The sequence below is a fragment of the Misgurnus anguillicaudatus genome, chromosome 20 (genome assembly GCF_027580225.2).
Source record: "Misgurnus anguillicaudatus chromosome 20, ASM2758022v2, whole genome shotgun sequence".
NCBI lineage: Eukaryota > Metazoa > Chordata > Actinopteri > Cypriniformes > Cobitidae > Misgurnus > Misgurnus anguillicaudatus.
The window spans coordinates 30,910,375-30,926,036 of record NC_073356.2 but is presented as its reverse complement, the minus strand read 5'-3'; the positions used below and the strand labels follow the sequence as shown (position 1 = coordinate 30,926,036).

At 35.4% G+C, this 15,662-nt stretch overlaps 1 protein-coding gene across 1 annotated transcript; it reads left to right on the top strand.

Annotated features, from left to right (window-relative positions):
- The first annotated feature begins 675 nt into the window (after positions 1–675).
- LOC129456096 (uncharacterized) lies at positions 676–14,550 on the top strand. The gene is made up of 8 exons (XM_073858736.1): positions 676–868; positions 1,160–1,211; positions 1,298–1,416; positions 1,500–1,732; positions 2,189–2,348; positions 13,691–13,769; positions 14,372–14,448; positions 14,525–14,550. The coding sequence occupies exons 1-8, from the start codon at positions 706–708 to the stop codon at positions 14,548–14,550; spliced, it is 909 nt and encodes a 302-aa protein (XP_073714837.1). The 5' UTR covers positions 676–705.
- Positions 14,551–15,662: the final 1,112 nt, after the last annotated feature.

Genomic DNA, 15,662 nt, shown 5'->3' with positions numbered 1-15,662 from the left:
CACAGATTATTTGTTATAGCATGTCCAAAATGCCTCTATTTGGGCGGGAGCCTTGAGCTGTACGGTCACATATAAATTATAAAAGACGGTCACACACTTACAAACGCTCTTTTAATCAAATTGTGAGTTTATTCAGTTAAAAACAAGCGTCTGAAAGGGTTTCATGTCTTCCTGGGGTTTGAATCCATGGCGGAAGGAATTAGATCCACACAAAAGAGTGATTTTTTACACACGTGTGCTGTGGAACTGTTGTATTGTGCAATAGTATAAGTGCAATAGTCGTGTGCTATGGCTCTCACAGCTGTCTGAATAAATGGTCCCTATCACTGGGGCGGTTCATTTTACTTAATAAACACTCATTATACACTTACTTCCACTATAAAAGGCAGATTTTAAGATGTGTTCTACAAGTACTTATCACTATACTTCAGACACCAATGAAGACATTGAGTTTTGTGCGTCTTTTGTAGACATCGGTGGGCGGAACTAGTGTAAATATTGTTGCTAACAAGGGATGCTATTTGCACTTGGTGTAAATAAACACAATTTTTTTTACCTTTTTATATCATAATATAAAGCTATATCATATTTGAACAATATTGCTTTAATATATTACATAGTTCATGAAAGTTTTCACTAAATGCAATTAATTTCTTTTCATGCAGGCAATATGCCGTTGTTATCTTGCAAGATTTAAATGAAGTGATGGTGGCAGCATCAAACTGGTTGTCCCCAGACAAGACCCGATGTTATTGGCCACCATTCAAATCACCAGATAAATGTACAGATGCTCTTATGAACAGAATTCAGCCTTTAACAGCAGGAAAACCATGGGAGATGCTAAACGTTCAATTTAATGGAGAACATGGTAACAGTTACAATTCTAACATTTAAATCTTACAAATAATGTATATAATATATTCAGAGTGACATCATATTTCTGAATAGAGAGAGGTGGAAATCTGATTATGTAATTTTATGCTATTTCTATATTCATGTTCAAAAAATATTTAACAGAAATAATACAACTTTTTGCTATCACTGATGTTTAAGTATATTTAAAATTACATGTTACATAAAATATTTGAATTCATCATCTTATCATATATATATTTTATTGTTTTTAAGTGCTCAAATAATGAAGTATTTCTGTTATTAGTCACATTGGAACAGGCTCAGAAGGCAACAGATGTAATTAAACAAACACACTGGTATGCTTTAAATGTACACATCAAATAAATAATTTCTTACCTATTCAGCATTTTAACATTATTATTATTTTATTGGTTCTTCCTAGCATCACTGGGATCCTAAAAAAAACAAGACTTGAACATCCTCAAGAAATGTACAAAAATCTATTTCATCCACCATCAGTACCATTCACATCTACATCTACATCTACAATGCCAGCTGATGGTCAGTCCACTTATTTTAGCATAATGAAATAAGAATTGTAATTTTATTTGCTCTTATTTGTCATTTCAATTGTTATGTCACAGACAAGGAAGAAATCCTCCATATGCTGAGAGAAATCAAGAGCAAGGTTCAGGAAAACTCTACCATGTTAAAGAAACTAGTAAAAAAAGAGAAACCGGTTTCTGATCCAGCACCCAGCAGCACAAGCACGCCCTCTAAAGACACTACATTAAACCTAAATCTACCCCTTAAAACATTTGAAGATGTGGAGAGAACTGAACAAGAGCTGAAAAAGGCAAAAATGCGCAAAAAATATGTGAGTCCACACAACATTTAAAGAAAAGGTATCTAGTGAAGTATAAAGTGCTGGTGACCTATATCACCATAAACAGGTTTATATTGTATCAGCTGACTGTACAATGTCCTTACTACATATAAAATAAATAATAATGGTCATTATTTACATCATATAACTTCATGCTGGTCCAAGATTGTATGATTTAACTTCTTCCAAAGAACACAATAGTGGTTGACAAGCTCATTCCCTAATAGAAAGCAGTGTCAGCAGTTTTCTCTTGCATTGAATATCATACATATTTTAGAACAAAATAATACTAGTAAAGCATATAATTTTCATTTGGGTAAAAATTCAAAATGGTCGATTAAAATGTAGAAAACAATTGGCCTAAGCAACACTGCATCTGAATAAAGTATTACTCGATAGAGATGTGAAGTAATAATAAATAACACTTTCATTTCAATTTCTTCACAGATTAAATATTTGTCAATGCTTGGAGGGTTTGGGCCGAAGGATGTGACTAAGAATATAATGCAGCGCGTCCTAACAGATGATTTGGCCAAAGAGTTCAACTGGCAGGGGAGAGGTGAAAAAAGACCCTTCTCTCGTCTTGCTTTAGCAGATATAATAAAAGGTAACACTACAGAAACACTACACTGTAAAAAAGTCAATTCAACCTACTTTAAGTTTTGGCTAAAAAAAGTTGACATAATTAAAAAAAAGTTTATTATAAATTCAAGTTGAAAATGTTTAACTTATTTTTTTTACGTATAAGTAACATAAAAATATGTGTTGATTTGAAAAAAATGCTGCAATTTTTTACATATTTGTATTATTGCCTCCCTATGACAAATTGCTTGACTGTTTCCTTATCTTTGTAAGTCGCTTTGGATAAAAGCATCTTTTAAATGTATCTTAAATGTAAATGTATATACTTAAAGGTGCAGTGTGTAATTTTTAGAATGATCTCTTGACAGAAATGCAAAATAATATACAAAACTATTATCAGGGGTGTATAAAGACCTTTCATAATGAACCGTTATGTTTATTACCTTAGAACGAGACCTTTTTATCTACATACACAGAGGGTCCCCTTACATGGAAGTCGCCATTTTGTGCCACCATTTTTCTGCAGAAGCCCTTAACAAACACATTATTTAAGTTTTCTCCGACGATGACATTTTTGTCCGGTGGCAGCTCTCGCAGAAGTTAAGAAGTTGTGTTGTGACAAGTGCTGCTGATTGACAAATTGACATCTAGTGAATTTTTTGGCAAAACAAAGCTTAACCAAATAGTAGAGATGGCTCAATCACTGAAAATATCTTGGTTTATCTATGTTTCCTGTAGTGAGACTATGGTAAATGTGTGGTTATATGGTTATCCAACACAAACAATATTAAAACTATGGTTAGTTTTCTAAAGGATGGGTGTTGTTCAAGCAAACTTATTAAGCTGTACTTTGTGTTGGTTTTATCCACACTATTCCTGACGTAAATGCGGGCGACGCCATCTTGAGCTCAGATGGGTAAAACTTCCGGTGAGCTAATAGTTGTCCTATGACGGATACGAGTCTGCCGTTTTGACTGGCATTTTAATGCTTATTATGAAATCCAGGAAGAACGGCATATTTGTGCAGTTAGGGGTTAACATAATAGATGATACAAACGCAGTAAATCTTTACAAAACGGTTGTTTTAACTATAATACACGCACAAGAACTGAATGTTTATGTGGCGCCCGGCCCGTGCATCTATTAACTGTATCCACCACACATCCATCCAGTAAAACCTTTCATAGAAACTGACAGTGAACAATAAATACAATAATTATTCAAAAACAACATATTATGCTGATAAAAATATGCTGATTTATTTATTCTGCTACCATATATTATTACAAAAATGAGATTACAGTATATAATATATAGCCTACGACATTAACTGCTTATTAGTTAATGTTTATAATAGTTTGTGATGTGTTTACGCATACCGTTACTTTTGTTATGTTTTAAATGATTTTTTAAGCAAATAATTTCATAAGGTCATGTCTTTTTTACTGTATAATATTTTCATAAAACGAAAACAATACTGAAAACATGTAATAGGAGTTTAATATGTTTATTATGGTTTGTTTAAATAACTTACATTGTGTTGAATGAGAAGCATAAGTTACGGCTGCTGTCGGATCGCGTGAAGCTTGATGTGTAGCCATAAAAACTCGATAAGTCGATTAAAAATTGCCGTATTAAAAAACCTCACACCAGGGACAGTTGTGACATTTTAAAACATTTTAAAACAAGAAGTCTCTGTATATTCCATGTATTAAACAGTCGACTGACTGTCCCACTGTAGAGATACGGCATGTCTCTGTGCTTTTATATTTGCACATTGAAGACCCGTCACCCCCGAGGAACAACATGAAACGATTGAATATATCTTGATTTATCAGGACACTTCTTAATTTCATCCTCACACTGGTTCATACATGAAATTATGACCGTAATCATCATGGAAATCGCCGGCTCTGGTTCAGTGACAGTACGCGGCGGAAGTCGCACCCATAATTCGCGCAAAGCGTCATGGGGCATAGGAATAGTGTGGATACTCGATTACTTACAGTCTACGCGCTGATTAATAATACATCTTGTCTGTTTGGGCGGTGTCCGTGCACTTATTTGAGACTCGCGCTGTTGAGTCAAGGTGTATAAACACCAGACGAGAGTGCGTCCTTTTCATATCTACCCCTCGTGGATTTCCTGCTGCAAGATGACGGCAGCATGCACGGCGCAGATCGATTGGCACATGAGATCAATGTAGTCTCGTGAAACTTTGATGTCATAGGTTGATTTGTCTGCGCAGTGCTGCATGCAGTCAAATATATGTAAACAATGCACCCGTTTAGTGACATCCAGGCCGAACACAGATGTCCCTACACTTGTAATATTCATTTTTTTTAAAAACACGGTACTTTCTCTCTAGAAATGTGCAGGTTCGCAAGCCCAAGCACCCTTTCATGCCTTTGTGTGCACGTGTGTGGGCCCCATATGGCACAGCGGCTCTCAATCAAACAACCACTCATAAATCTCGAAAAAGCTAACAGTTTTCACACAAATATGTTATATAAGAAATGTAAATATAATATACTCACTGTAAAAGTTGTAGTGGCCTGGCCATTTTTTCACTAATTGAAGCATTGTTAGCTCGGTGCGTTAACATTACACTGAGGAGAAAACATATCAGCTTTATAACACAAATTGTACCTAGTGTCTAAAACAATAAATACAATCACAATAAAGTTAAACAATCTTTTAAAACATTACACAATCGGAAAATCTGTCTTGCTTAAAGTTCCTCTGGCTCGGCAATATGATTTTTGTTTGTATGCTGTAATTATTCCGATTTCACTCAGTTTAACTTGAAAATGACTTAACAAATACTTAAAAATGATTTAAATGTAAATATTTAAGTACTTACCATAACTTTATTGTAGAAAATGTTGATCATCAACTTCCGTGCACCCACCACTAAAGCCAATTATTTTCAGATGCATGCCTATACGCTTTTCTGGCTACAAACTATGTTCAATCAACTCAGATTTTTCATTTGACACGATAAATTGACTGAGCAGAGTTTAATATGTACTACTGTGAATATATATTTTTGTTTTACCCCACGTGCCTTAAGTTGTAATTACCACAATGTATATTTTTGTTTGGGGAGAATTATTTAAGTGTTACTTTGGACCCGAAAGGATCTCCTCACATTTAAACACATTAAACACACATTTACTTTTATTTTGAAAAACTCAGAGAGGTCAAACTTCAGGATGTGTTACAGCACTAAATAACCTGTAGATTGATTAGTACTTTAACACATGAAACTAGAAACACAACGCGTTATAAGAACAAAATGACTACTTTAGGAATTTACCTTGGCCATGTTAGTTGGATTACTGATTGTATGGGGTGGACAGGTGTCTTTATGCAGCTAACGACCTCAAACAGATGCATCTAATGTAGGATAATAAATGGAGTGGTGGTGGACATTGTAAAGGCAGACAAAGGGGCTAAAAACACCAAAAGTGTTTATGGCAGTTGCAGGCGTCTTTTTTGAATGATATTCTATGGGCAGGGAGCGTTTGCGTGCTGTTTATGCGCGCCGAGCGCCTTGCGGTTTATGTCGCTGGCCGCAACACACGCTTTTGAAGGAGCGCTGAGACCGGAGAAGCGCCCGACGTCATTCTCGTCTTTCCATTGTCCAATCGAATGAGGGGAGAGGTGGACCTTAAGTTGTAATGAGGGAAGTTTACAGTTGCTTTGAAGAACCGGACTGCAGTCACTCACTCTCTCCTGCGTGTTTGTGCACCTCTCATCCTCAAACAAGGTCAGAGCAAGCGCCCTCTTTTTAAAGTTTCTGCTAATATGACAGTTAACAGCAAAAGAGCGCTCACACTTCAATATTTAATTGATAAGACAGCTGACTCGGTGGTTGAAGAGTGCATATTAGTGCTTTGAACTGCCAAAATGTACCTTTAAAGGTACATATTTGTACCTAAATGGTACATACATGTATTAGGACCTTTTTAAAGGGTACTGCCCCAGTGACAGCTTTGTACCTTTATTTTTGACAGTGTACGATAACAATTTCAGACCCCTCTGTGATTTCTAAGTAGGAGAATAGCAGAGTGTTCAAATACTAATTTTCCTCACTGTATACAGTGCTGTAAAAAGAATTTTCCCCTTCCTGGTTTTTTTTATTTGTGTACATATTTGTCAATATTAAAAGATCATCAGACTTATTTTAACATTACACAGAAATAATAAACACAAAATGTTGTTTTTATGATAATTTAATTTCCCAGGAGTGCTGGACTACCAAAATTACACCGCAATTGTGCTACAAAAAGCTCTCAAAAAATATAAAGAAACAGATACAAACCTTATACACACTCATGTGCTTACTCATATGATAGGGTGATATCAGAATGAAAGTAGTTTGAATTTTTTGATTTCACTCATTTAATCTAAATGCAAACACAAACGTAAGATGCAAAAGTGATATTCAAGATATATGCAAACATTTTTTTAAAGACTTTATAGCCATGTGAGTGACATAACTATTGCTCACAGTAAACAGAGCTGAGAGTTAAAAAATATAAGAATAATAAGAATACTATAAGAATTGTTACTTACATGTATTCAGCCAAAACTATTACATAAAAACTACTATATAAAAAGACTAGAATGCAAAAGAGACATATAATGATTGACATTAACCTAGAATTAAACAGTAGAACCATTGTACAAGTCGAGTATTAATACGTGTGTGTGTGTATGTATGTGTGTAGAAAACACCTGTGCACACAAAGTGACACAAACACTGTGAAGCCAGTGCATTTGTACTGTGATTGAGTAAATACATATTTAAACAATGATTAGATAAAAGCATTCTATACCTTTTAATTCAACCTCAGAAATGTTTTGGGAGTTTAAAACACATTCAAAAAACACAAAATAATTCAAAATTATTGTCACAGTGAGCACAAAATCCTAAAACTATTAAAATAATTTCACAATTAAAGTCCCATGATTTAAAAACTTAGCAAATTAGTTAATGGTGTAAATCTGAACATTTCTTTTGCTCAGTGAAATAAAACAAATTAAAACCTACAAATTCTGTTTTGTGTTTACAAAGAAAATATTTCTCTTCTGTATGTATGTATGTATGTATGTATGTATGTATGTATGTATGTATGTATGCCAAAGATGCTTATACAAATGTTAATTTATTTCAGAATTTTACACTTAACTAAATATTTTTCTGTCAAGTTTTTTAATAAATGTATGTCATTTATTTTAGAGAATAAAACAATTACATTCTCTCGAGAAATATGGATGCCTGAATGAACATTTTCATTAGCAATATGCTTAAGACACAGAGTTATCAGCACTGGAGTCAGAGGGCAACCCCATTGGAGCAGTTTGTATTTATCTTTGGGGCAATTTTTCAGGATCTTATTAACCATAAACCATAAACCATTAACATTAACCATAAACTTTTCTGGCAAAGGTGGGTTTGTCTTTTCTAAAATATTTTTTAAGAGGGACCACGCAACTTTCACATTTTTTGGATGTTTTTTAAAGGTAATCAATACTCTTTTCATTCCATCTGTTTGTTGTTCATCATCATCATCATCAGTGCAGTGTTTTGAATGAGACTGCAAGTCCTCATAAAGCCACCTGGCCATGATGGTGGCCAAAATCAGATAGTCAACATTAAATATGCAGTTGTTCTTGGCTACCTCAATCCTGTCATTGAAACCTTTTGGGATGTTTGTTGGTTGCATAAGTATGTTGTTATAAAAAGTACACAAATATGGAATAAGAACATATGAATAATTCTTATAGAAAGATACTGGTAAACCATCTGGACGTTTCACATCATTCACTATCAAAGTTTGAATTGCCCATTCAACATCACCAACACTGATCATCAGAGGTCTGTGGGGATTCACAGTAAAATCAATAGCTACCCCACACATTTCTTTACAGCTCAACCATTTATCCACTGCTGATTCCTGGAACATTGAGATAAGCATGTTGCTTTCTTTGTTGATTTCCAGACAAAATTTTGGATTCTTGGTTTCCACGAACATGCCAATTTCAAGCACAACTGGATAATGATCAGAACAGTCTTTGTCTTCAGGAATATCACACTTACTTATGTATTGCATTGACTCCTCAGTCACAAAAAAATAGTCCAGTCTTGATTTAACATCCTTTTTCTGATAAGAATATTGCATTTTTTTTCAGGATTAAGTCTTCTCCACACATCAACAAGATGAAAAGATGTCACTAATTCCTCCATAACTGCTTTGAAATATGTGTGACTTTTATTGTCCGTAGTAGATGTTCTGTCCAGATATGGATTTAGAGGAACATTAAAATCTCCTCCAATCAGCAAGATGCCTTCTGCATGTTTCTGAAGTACACTTCTGAGTTTTAGTAATGGTTTTATATCAGATGGACAATTGTAAACATTCATAAGAGTGAATAGTTTTCCATTTAGAGTACATTTAACCAAAATGTAGCAGCCAGCAGGATCCTTCTCTACTGTGCATCCAGTTTCTTCAATAATGTTTGTCTTTATAAAGATAGCCACTCCTGAACTGCTTGATGTTTGTGTGGTGTAGAATGATTTATAACCATCCAGCACCTTTATAACTTCACTTTCATTTGAATGTGTCTCTTGAAGGAAAACAACATCACAGTTTTGTTTCTCTACTTCACTCTTTCTATTTTCTCTGTCTTGTTTAAGCCCATTTGAATTCCACGACTTAAAACGCAGCATCCTCGCAGAATTCATGATCATAGTGACAGATGTCCACAAATATAATTAAAATCTAGATTACAAAGAGTCAAGATTATTTTTTTTAACCATTTATTAAATACACTTGACCATTGCTTTGTTTTACTTGAGACAGACTTGAAGTACTGCCAAATAAAACATTGATAATTATGTATTGTATGGTAATCATGTGATATACTGTATAATGATCTAAGAATGTACAAAGTAAAAGTTTTTCAGGATGTTTAGATTAGCACTTCCATCCAATAAAAATTGCGTATAAAATTGCCAATTGCCTTTATTATAGTAACCAAAACAACATAAAGTTAGTTACAATGTTAAGTAAATGGAATTAATGCACAATTAGACAGTTAATTGTAAATGCTTACCGTGACATCTCAAGCTCCCACATTCAGCAGAGTGATCAATGAAGTCTGCTGTAATTCAGTTCTTGTCTTATGACAAACCTGTTTGACCAGACTGATGAATGTCACGAGTTTAATTAAACATTTAATTAAACATTCCTTAATCGTAATGTTCTTTTAACGTGACACACTCTTATATTGTATATAGGCTACATACTATTTATTGTGTATTACTGTATATATATATGAGTATTTATAATCAGGGCTTTAAGCTTTAAAAGTCAGCTTTAAGAGAACAGTAGATGTCTTTTAACAAAAGCACACTGTAAAAAATTTCGCCGTAATTTTACGGTAAAGTACTGGCAGCTGGGGTTCCAGCAGTGAACCGTAATTTTACGGTTTAATTACCGTATTCTAAATTGTGCCGTTAAATAACAGTAATCGACTGCCAGCTTGGTTGCCAGATAATGTTAATTTACGGTTCTGCCTCTGTTAAAATACAGTTCTACTTCCGTTAATTTACAGCTCTCCTATTTTAACAGTATGTTAATGTTATAATGCCCTGAAAGCAACTCACTTAATTTAGGAAACCAATTGCAGGATCCATTCAAGTTTATAAATATATATATTTATATGGTGGTGTTAGTATTGTGAACGTAATTCATTTGAGTCCACTGAAAACAAATATTACTTTTAAAATTGAACTCCAAACATTTAAACTTTCACACAAATCTCATGTAGTTCATCACGTGCAAACTACACAGTTACTGCAAAAAAAAATAACAGGCAGCATAACATCAATGATTTACTGCCCATCCTTGACCTAAACAACCACACTACTCTTCAGCACAATGGTAACCCAAAAACTGAGTCAAATAATAACAAAACAAAACATTAAACACTAAGAGATCTCTCACATTATCATCTTGTGTAAATCCCCTGAACAGTTTTTAAGTTAACATGATTTAAAAAAACAAAATACAAGGACTTTTCTCTAATGTCTGTGTGAAATTAACAATATTTCTGTATGCAAATTTGACTGTTAGGTTTTCTGTTTTTTAACAGCACATTCTGTTAAATAACAGTAATCAACTGGCAGCTTGGTTCCCAGTAAGATACTGTTTTTTTACGGTCTCCTTCGGACTGTTAAAAAACATTAGCATTCTGTGTTTTTATATCTTACACATTTAACCCTTTAAACCCCATTGCAAAATTCTTGGTGTCAAAAGAACACTGCTTAATGTGTCCACACTACAAATAGTAAAAGAAACAGAGCCAATGTTGAAGTTAATGAGATAATGAAGTGATGATTGAGTTAATGATGAACAGCTGCTGTTAACAAACACAATCACTGAATGAAAGATGAACACAAACCGAATTAAAGAGAAAACAAGCAGAAACTCAATTTACAGACTTAGATGAGACTCAAGACTTACTCAGATTTTCTAAGATCTCACAAGAAGATCATCAAACAACTCCACAAACAGCATTACCATCTTCACTTATTACAAACCAGTATGATTTTATATTATATGTACATTAGCTCAGAAGTAAATCATAAGGTGTGGTTTCCTGAACAGGGATTATCTTAAAGGAATAGTTTAATTAGGAAATATAACCAGTTTTAACAAAAATGCCTAACTAAAAACATTACTTGTGCATTTTCAGGCAAATCGAAGGACACTGATGTTTTTTAAGATATGTCAGTGCAAGTTGTTTTGAGTTTGGACAGCTCTAGTCTATAGTTTAATAGTCTAATCCCTAAATAATAGTTACCATTCTCGTGATCAGCGGTTGCTTTAGTAGGTCTCTTGATCCTTGGGCTTGCCTTTTGGTGTTATATTTATTCATGCTTTTCAATGTGATTTGAAAGACATTGAATATGGCAAAAAAGTGTAAATAATTTCTGGTCACTGACTTATGATTATTATGGTGCTAGTGTCATGAGTTAAAAGTAATTTATTGACTTCATACAGAAGCTCATAAGTGATTAGATGGTAGGCAATCCCTTATAGAAGTCTAATAATGTGACAGGGTTGATATAGCCAGAGAAATCTTAAAAACATTGGGAATAAATGAAATAAAAAACAGAAGCTAAATACATACACAGACATCAAGAATCAGTCTATGAATCTCAACAATGGTGACTATCAAATGAAAAGCTTCATGCTGCAATGCATGCTGGGTATTAGCATAGTACAAAACTCATAGGCCGATGAACTGTTTTCCCATTTTCTTTTGTCACCCTAGTTGAGAATCATAGGCTGATTCTTGATGTCTGTGAGTGTCATCTGAGGATTGGTTTCATGTTTGCAAAAGTCCATATGTATGCAACTCTATCAAGATATCAGATTACTGTAATAATAATAATTGTTGTAATGATTCTCATTCAAACATGTTAATACTTAGTCATGAATAACCCTACATACTACTAATTGTTATGATTCAGCTTCATAAGGCTGGTAAGACAAACTACTGATCAATAATCAGACATCCAACCTCACAAGAGTCTATCATCTCTTGGTTTTCTTTGCCATAATAACCATGCATCATGAAGACACAATTACAGCAACCAGACTGAACACCAAGTCAAGAGCCCAACTAATGGAAACAGTGATCACCATAATGGTGACTTTAAAGAAAATGCTTGTAAAGTCTAGTAAACACCTGTTTGTTCTCAGTAAGAACTTGTGTAAATGTATAACAGAAATAAAGTCAAAGTGGTTTATAAGTGAAGATGGTGTTTGTGTAAATGTTTAATTCTCATCTGGTGATATATGGAGAGATTTAATGTGTTCTGTTATTTTCAGTTGATGTTCATCTAAGTCTTTGTGTCTGTAAGTATTTCTGCTCACGTCTTATCTTTTTATTTATCTTTTCTTTAGTGATTCTGTTTATTAGCAGCAGGTGTCCATCATTAATGCTTCAGTATCTGAACTTATTGACTTGATTTCAGGTGGATCATTAGGAAACTAATGTAGGGAATAGTAAATGAGGGTGTAGGGTGTGATTTGGGACGCAGTCTTAAACGGTGGACTCTCGAGGCCGTAAATTCACATTATTCTGAAAACTGTTTTTTTACAGAATGCAGAATTTAACAGTATACTTCTGTTTTTGTTAAAAAACAGAATCATACTGTTAAATTTGGCTGTTTTTTAACAGCAATTTTTTACAGTGATACTTCTGTTTTTGTTAAAAAACAGAATCATACTGTTAAATTTGGCTGTTTTTTAACAGCAATTTTTTACAGTGCAAAAGTTGGTACACTGTAAAAAATTCTGTTATTTACTGGCAACAGCTTGTTCAAAGTTAAATGAACATGAAGCATTTTCAATCTTTATCTTCTACAGTAAGTTACTGGCAACCAGCTGCATAATTACAGCATTTTTTTACAGTTACGTTCTCAATAATACATGTGTTTGATTGATTACCACTCAAGCTTTCAGTTAAGCAAGTTTTGTTAATTCAAATAAAAAATAAGTGTAGTTATTAGCATATACAAAACAACAAATGTCTTTAGCATAAATATATTTACCATGCTTCAAAACGCAACGCAGCACAATGTCATTTAAACAATTGAAGTGGCAAATGTAAAACGACTTTAGTATAATTTCCCTTTAAACATAAGTAGCGTATTGTTACTTTTGACCCTGTCAGCTGGGATGAAAGTAACACACAGGTGGGGAAAAAGTAGCACAATAGAACAAGATTTATTTTTGTGTTACACTTGTTTTTAATAAATATACATGACTATAACCTTGTTAATATATAACTGCAAACATATTTTGTCATTCATCTTTGCAAAAAATTATGAAATGACATTTTTATTTTAAATTTCAGTTTTAAAAGCAACCCGACAGTACAAACTTAAACATTTTGAAAATATATATTTTTCAACAGTATGAACACTGAAAATTTAATTAAATTAGAAAAATCTAAATGTTCAACATAATGTAAGAGTATAGCTGCGGGACAAAAGTAACAAGTGTTTCGTCAGGACAGGAACTCCTAACATTTAAACCCAATTTACTTTTATTTTGAAAAACTCTGAGAAAGCAAACTTCAGGTTGTGTTAGAGCACTAAATAACCTGTAGATCAGGGGTTCTCAAAGTTTACATTCAAAGGTCAAAATCTGAATTCTCATCATTTTAAAAGGTCTAGAAAAACTGGTTATTACAAAAATTGTCAAGCATGGTAATAACTTTATGTAAATAATTTGCTTGTATAACAAATCTAAGTCTTCTCTCTCGTTTCTTCTCTTGCAGGAGAGGAAGGTGCCAGGCACCAGGGGCAAGAGCACCCACAGGGGGAGAGGGGAACGGAGCTCCTTTGTTCCTATAGCCGGTAAGCAGTTCCTCCTGGGGGACCCTTGATCCTCCTCCTTGTGTTTTGTTGACACGTGGCCCCCTCCTCTTCTTCTGGAGGCAGAAATGAAACACACAATAAATGGATGGAAGGCCGAGAGCGACTACCTTTACCCTGGCAAGGGGTATGTTCCTTGGATCTGAGTTGAGTGTAACTTGTCTCTCCACTCCTCTCTACAGGGCCCTTAGTTGATGTCTCCTTCCCCGTAGGCTGGAGGTGAACACCACACACTGCGCGGGGCTCCTGAGAACACAAGTAAGTGGCTAGGTAAGTATTGTCTACAAACCGGAAGGTTGGTGGTTCAATCTCCAGCTCCACCTCATCAAGTGTCGAGGTGTCCCTGAGCAAGACACCTAACCCCAGCTGCTCCCGACGAGCTGGATGGCGCCTTGCATGGCTGACACCGCCGTCGGTGTATGAATGTGTGCGTGAATGGGTGAATGTGAGGCAAACTTGTAAAGCACTTTGGATGGCCATAGGTCTGTAAAAAGCACTATATAAATGCAGTCCATTTACCATTTACCATTACTGTTGGACCTGACTTGGGAGTAACTTGTTCCTTCATTTTCCTCTTTCCACAGGATACTTGAACGACGTCTCTCTCTGTCCGTGGACCCGAGGTCCTCACAGCTCGACACGGAGGCCCCTACAATCACAGGTAAAGGACAAAATAAACGTAGGCTTGTAACTTGGGCTGATAATGCTCTTCACCAGTACTGGGCGTTCTGTCCTAGGTTTGCAGGGCTTACAGAATGAGTAGGACTTTTGTGTCGTTTCAGTATGCCCCGGACCGTTGCTGGGTCACGCTGGGCTGGACTTACGGGGTTGTAAAGTAAGTATAACTTTTAACTCGATTCAGATAACCCTCTGTATCTCACTGGGGCGTACTATTCTGGGCTTACAGGACTTCCAAGGGAAGTATAGCTCTTAGCTCGGTTCAGGCAACACTCTGTATTTCGCTGGGGCGTATTGTTCTGGGCTTACAGGGCTTTCAAGGTAAGTATAGCTTTTAGCTCGGTTTAGGTAACACTCTTTATCTCGCTGGGGCGTACTGTTCTGGGCTCACAGGGCTTTCAAGGTAAGTATAGCTTTTAGCTCGGTTTAGGTAACACTCTGTATCTCGCTGGGGCGTGCTGTTCTGGGCTTACAGGGCTTTCAAGGTAAGTATAGTTTTTAGCTTGGTTTGGGTAACACTCTAAGATTTTACAGCCAGGTATTGCAAACATGGACAAGAAAAACCATACGTCACCTTGGCTTCGTTTAAGGGCTAGGGAGGGCGGTCTTTACCAACTTCCATCTGCTACTCGTTGGGCCGAGCACGGCCGATGACGTCCCGGGAGAGGGGCGTAGATGGAACCGCAACACTGAGTCTGTGCGGTCAGCCGCGAATAATTCAGACAAACCAATACAATTAATACAGTTCAGATGTGTATTCCTTTCGTTCCTATGTTATACCAAGTTTAGCGAAAACACAGTGGTTTATCTGATAAAATAACCTTAGCGTGTATGCTTACCTTCGCATGTATTTCTGGATGAGTCGTCTTTACAGGCTGTCGTCTTGTCATATTTGAAGTGTGACCATATTAGACGCTAGCTCTGACATTTTTGTTGTTAATGAGACATGTCTTCGGACCGGGTGCACCGCAGAACGTTAGCATGTTGCTAACGAGCGAAGTCAACTGAAATCAGCCAAAGCTGGGTAACTAAGACTGTACAACTAAATATAATGTAAACAACCTGTTGTGAAAACGAACTTTGCCGCGGATTTTTAAAATGCCTCTGCTGCCTGCTGCTGCATAGATCAACCTACCCTCAAAGATTCGCTCTGATTGGATTTCTTCCCAAATGTCCCACAAAATGAGTAGCTCTGAT

Coding starts and splice junctions, on each gene's coding strand:
- LOC129456096 (XM_073858736.1), top strand. CDS start 706: ATGGTGGCAGCATCAAACTGGTTGTCCCCAGACAAGACCCGATGTTAT. Junction 869..1,159: donor TCAATTTAATGGAGAACATG/GTAACAGTTACA, acceptor TTCTGTTATTAG/TCACATTGGAACAGGCTCAG. Junction 1,417..1,499: donor ATCTACAATGCCAGCTGATG/GTCAGTCCACTT, acceptor GTTATGTCACAG/ACAAGGAAGAAATCCTCCAT.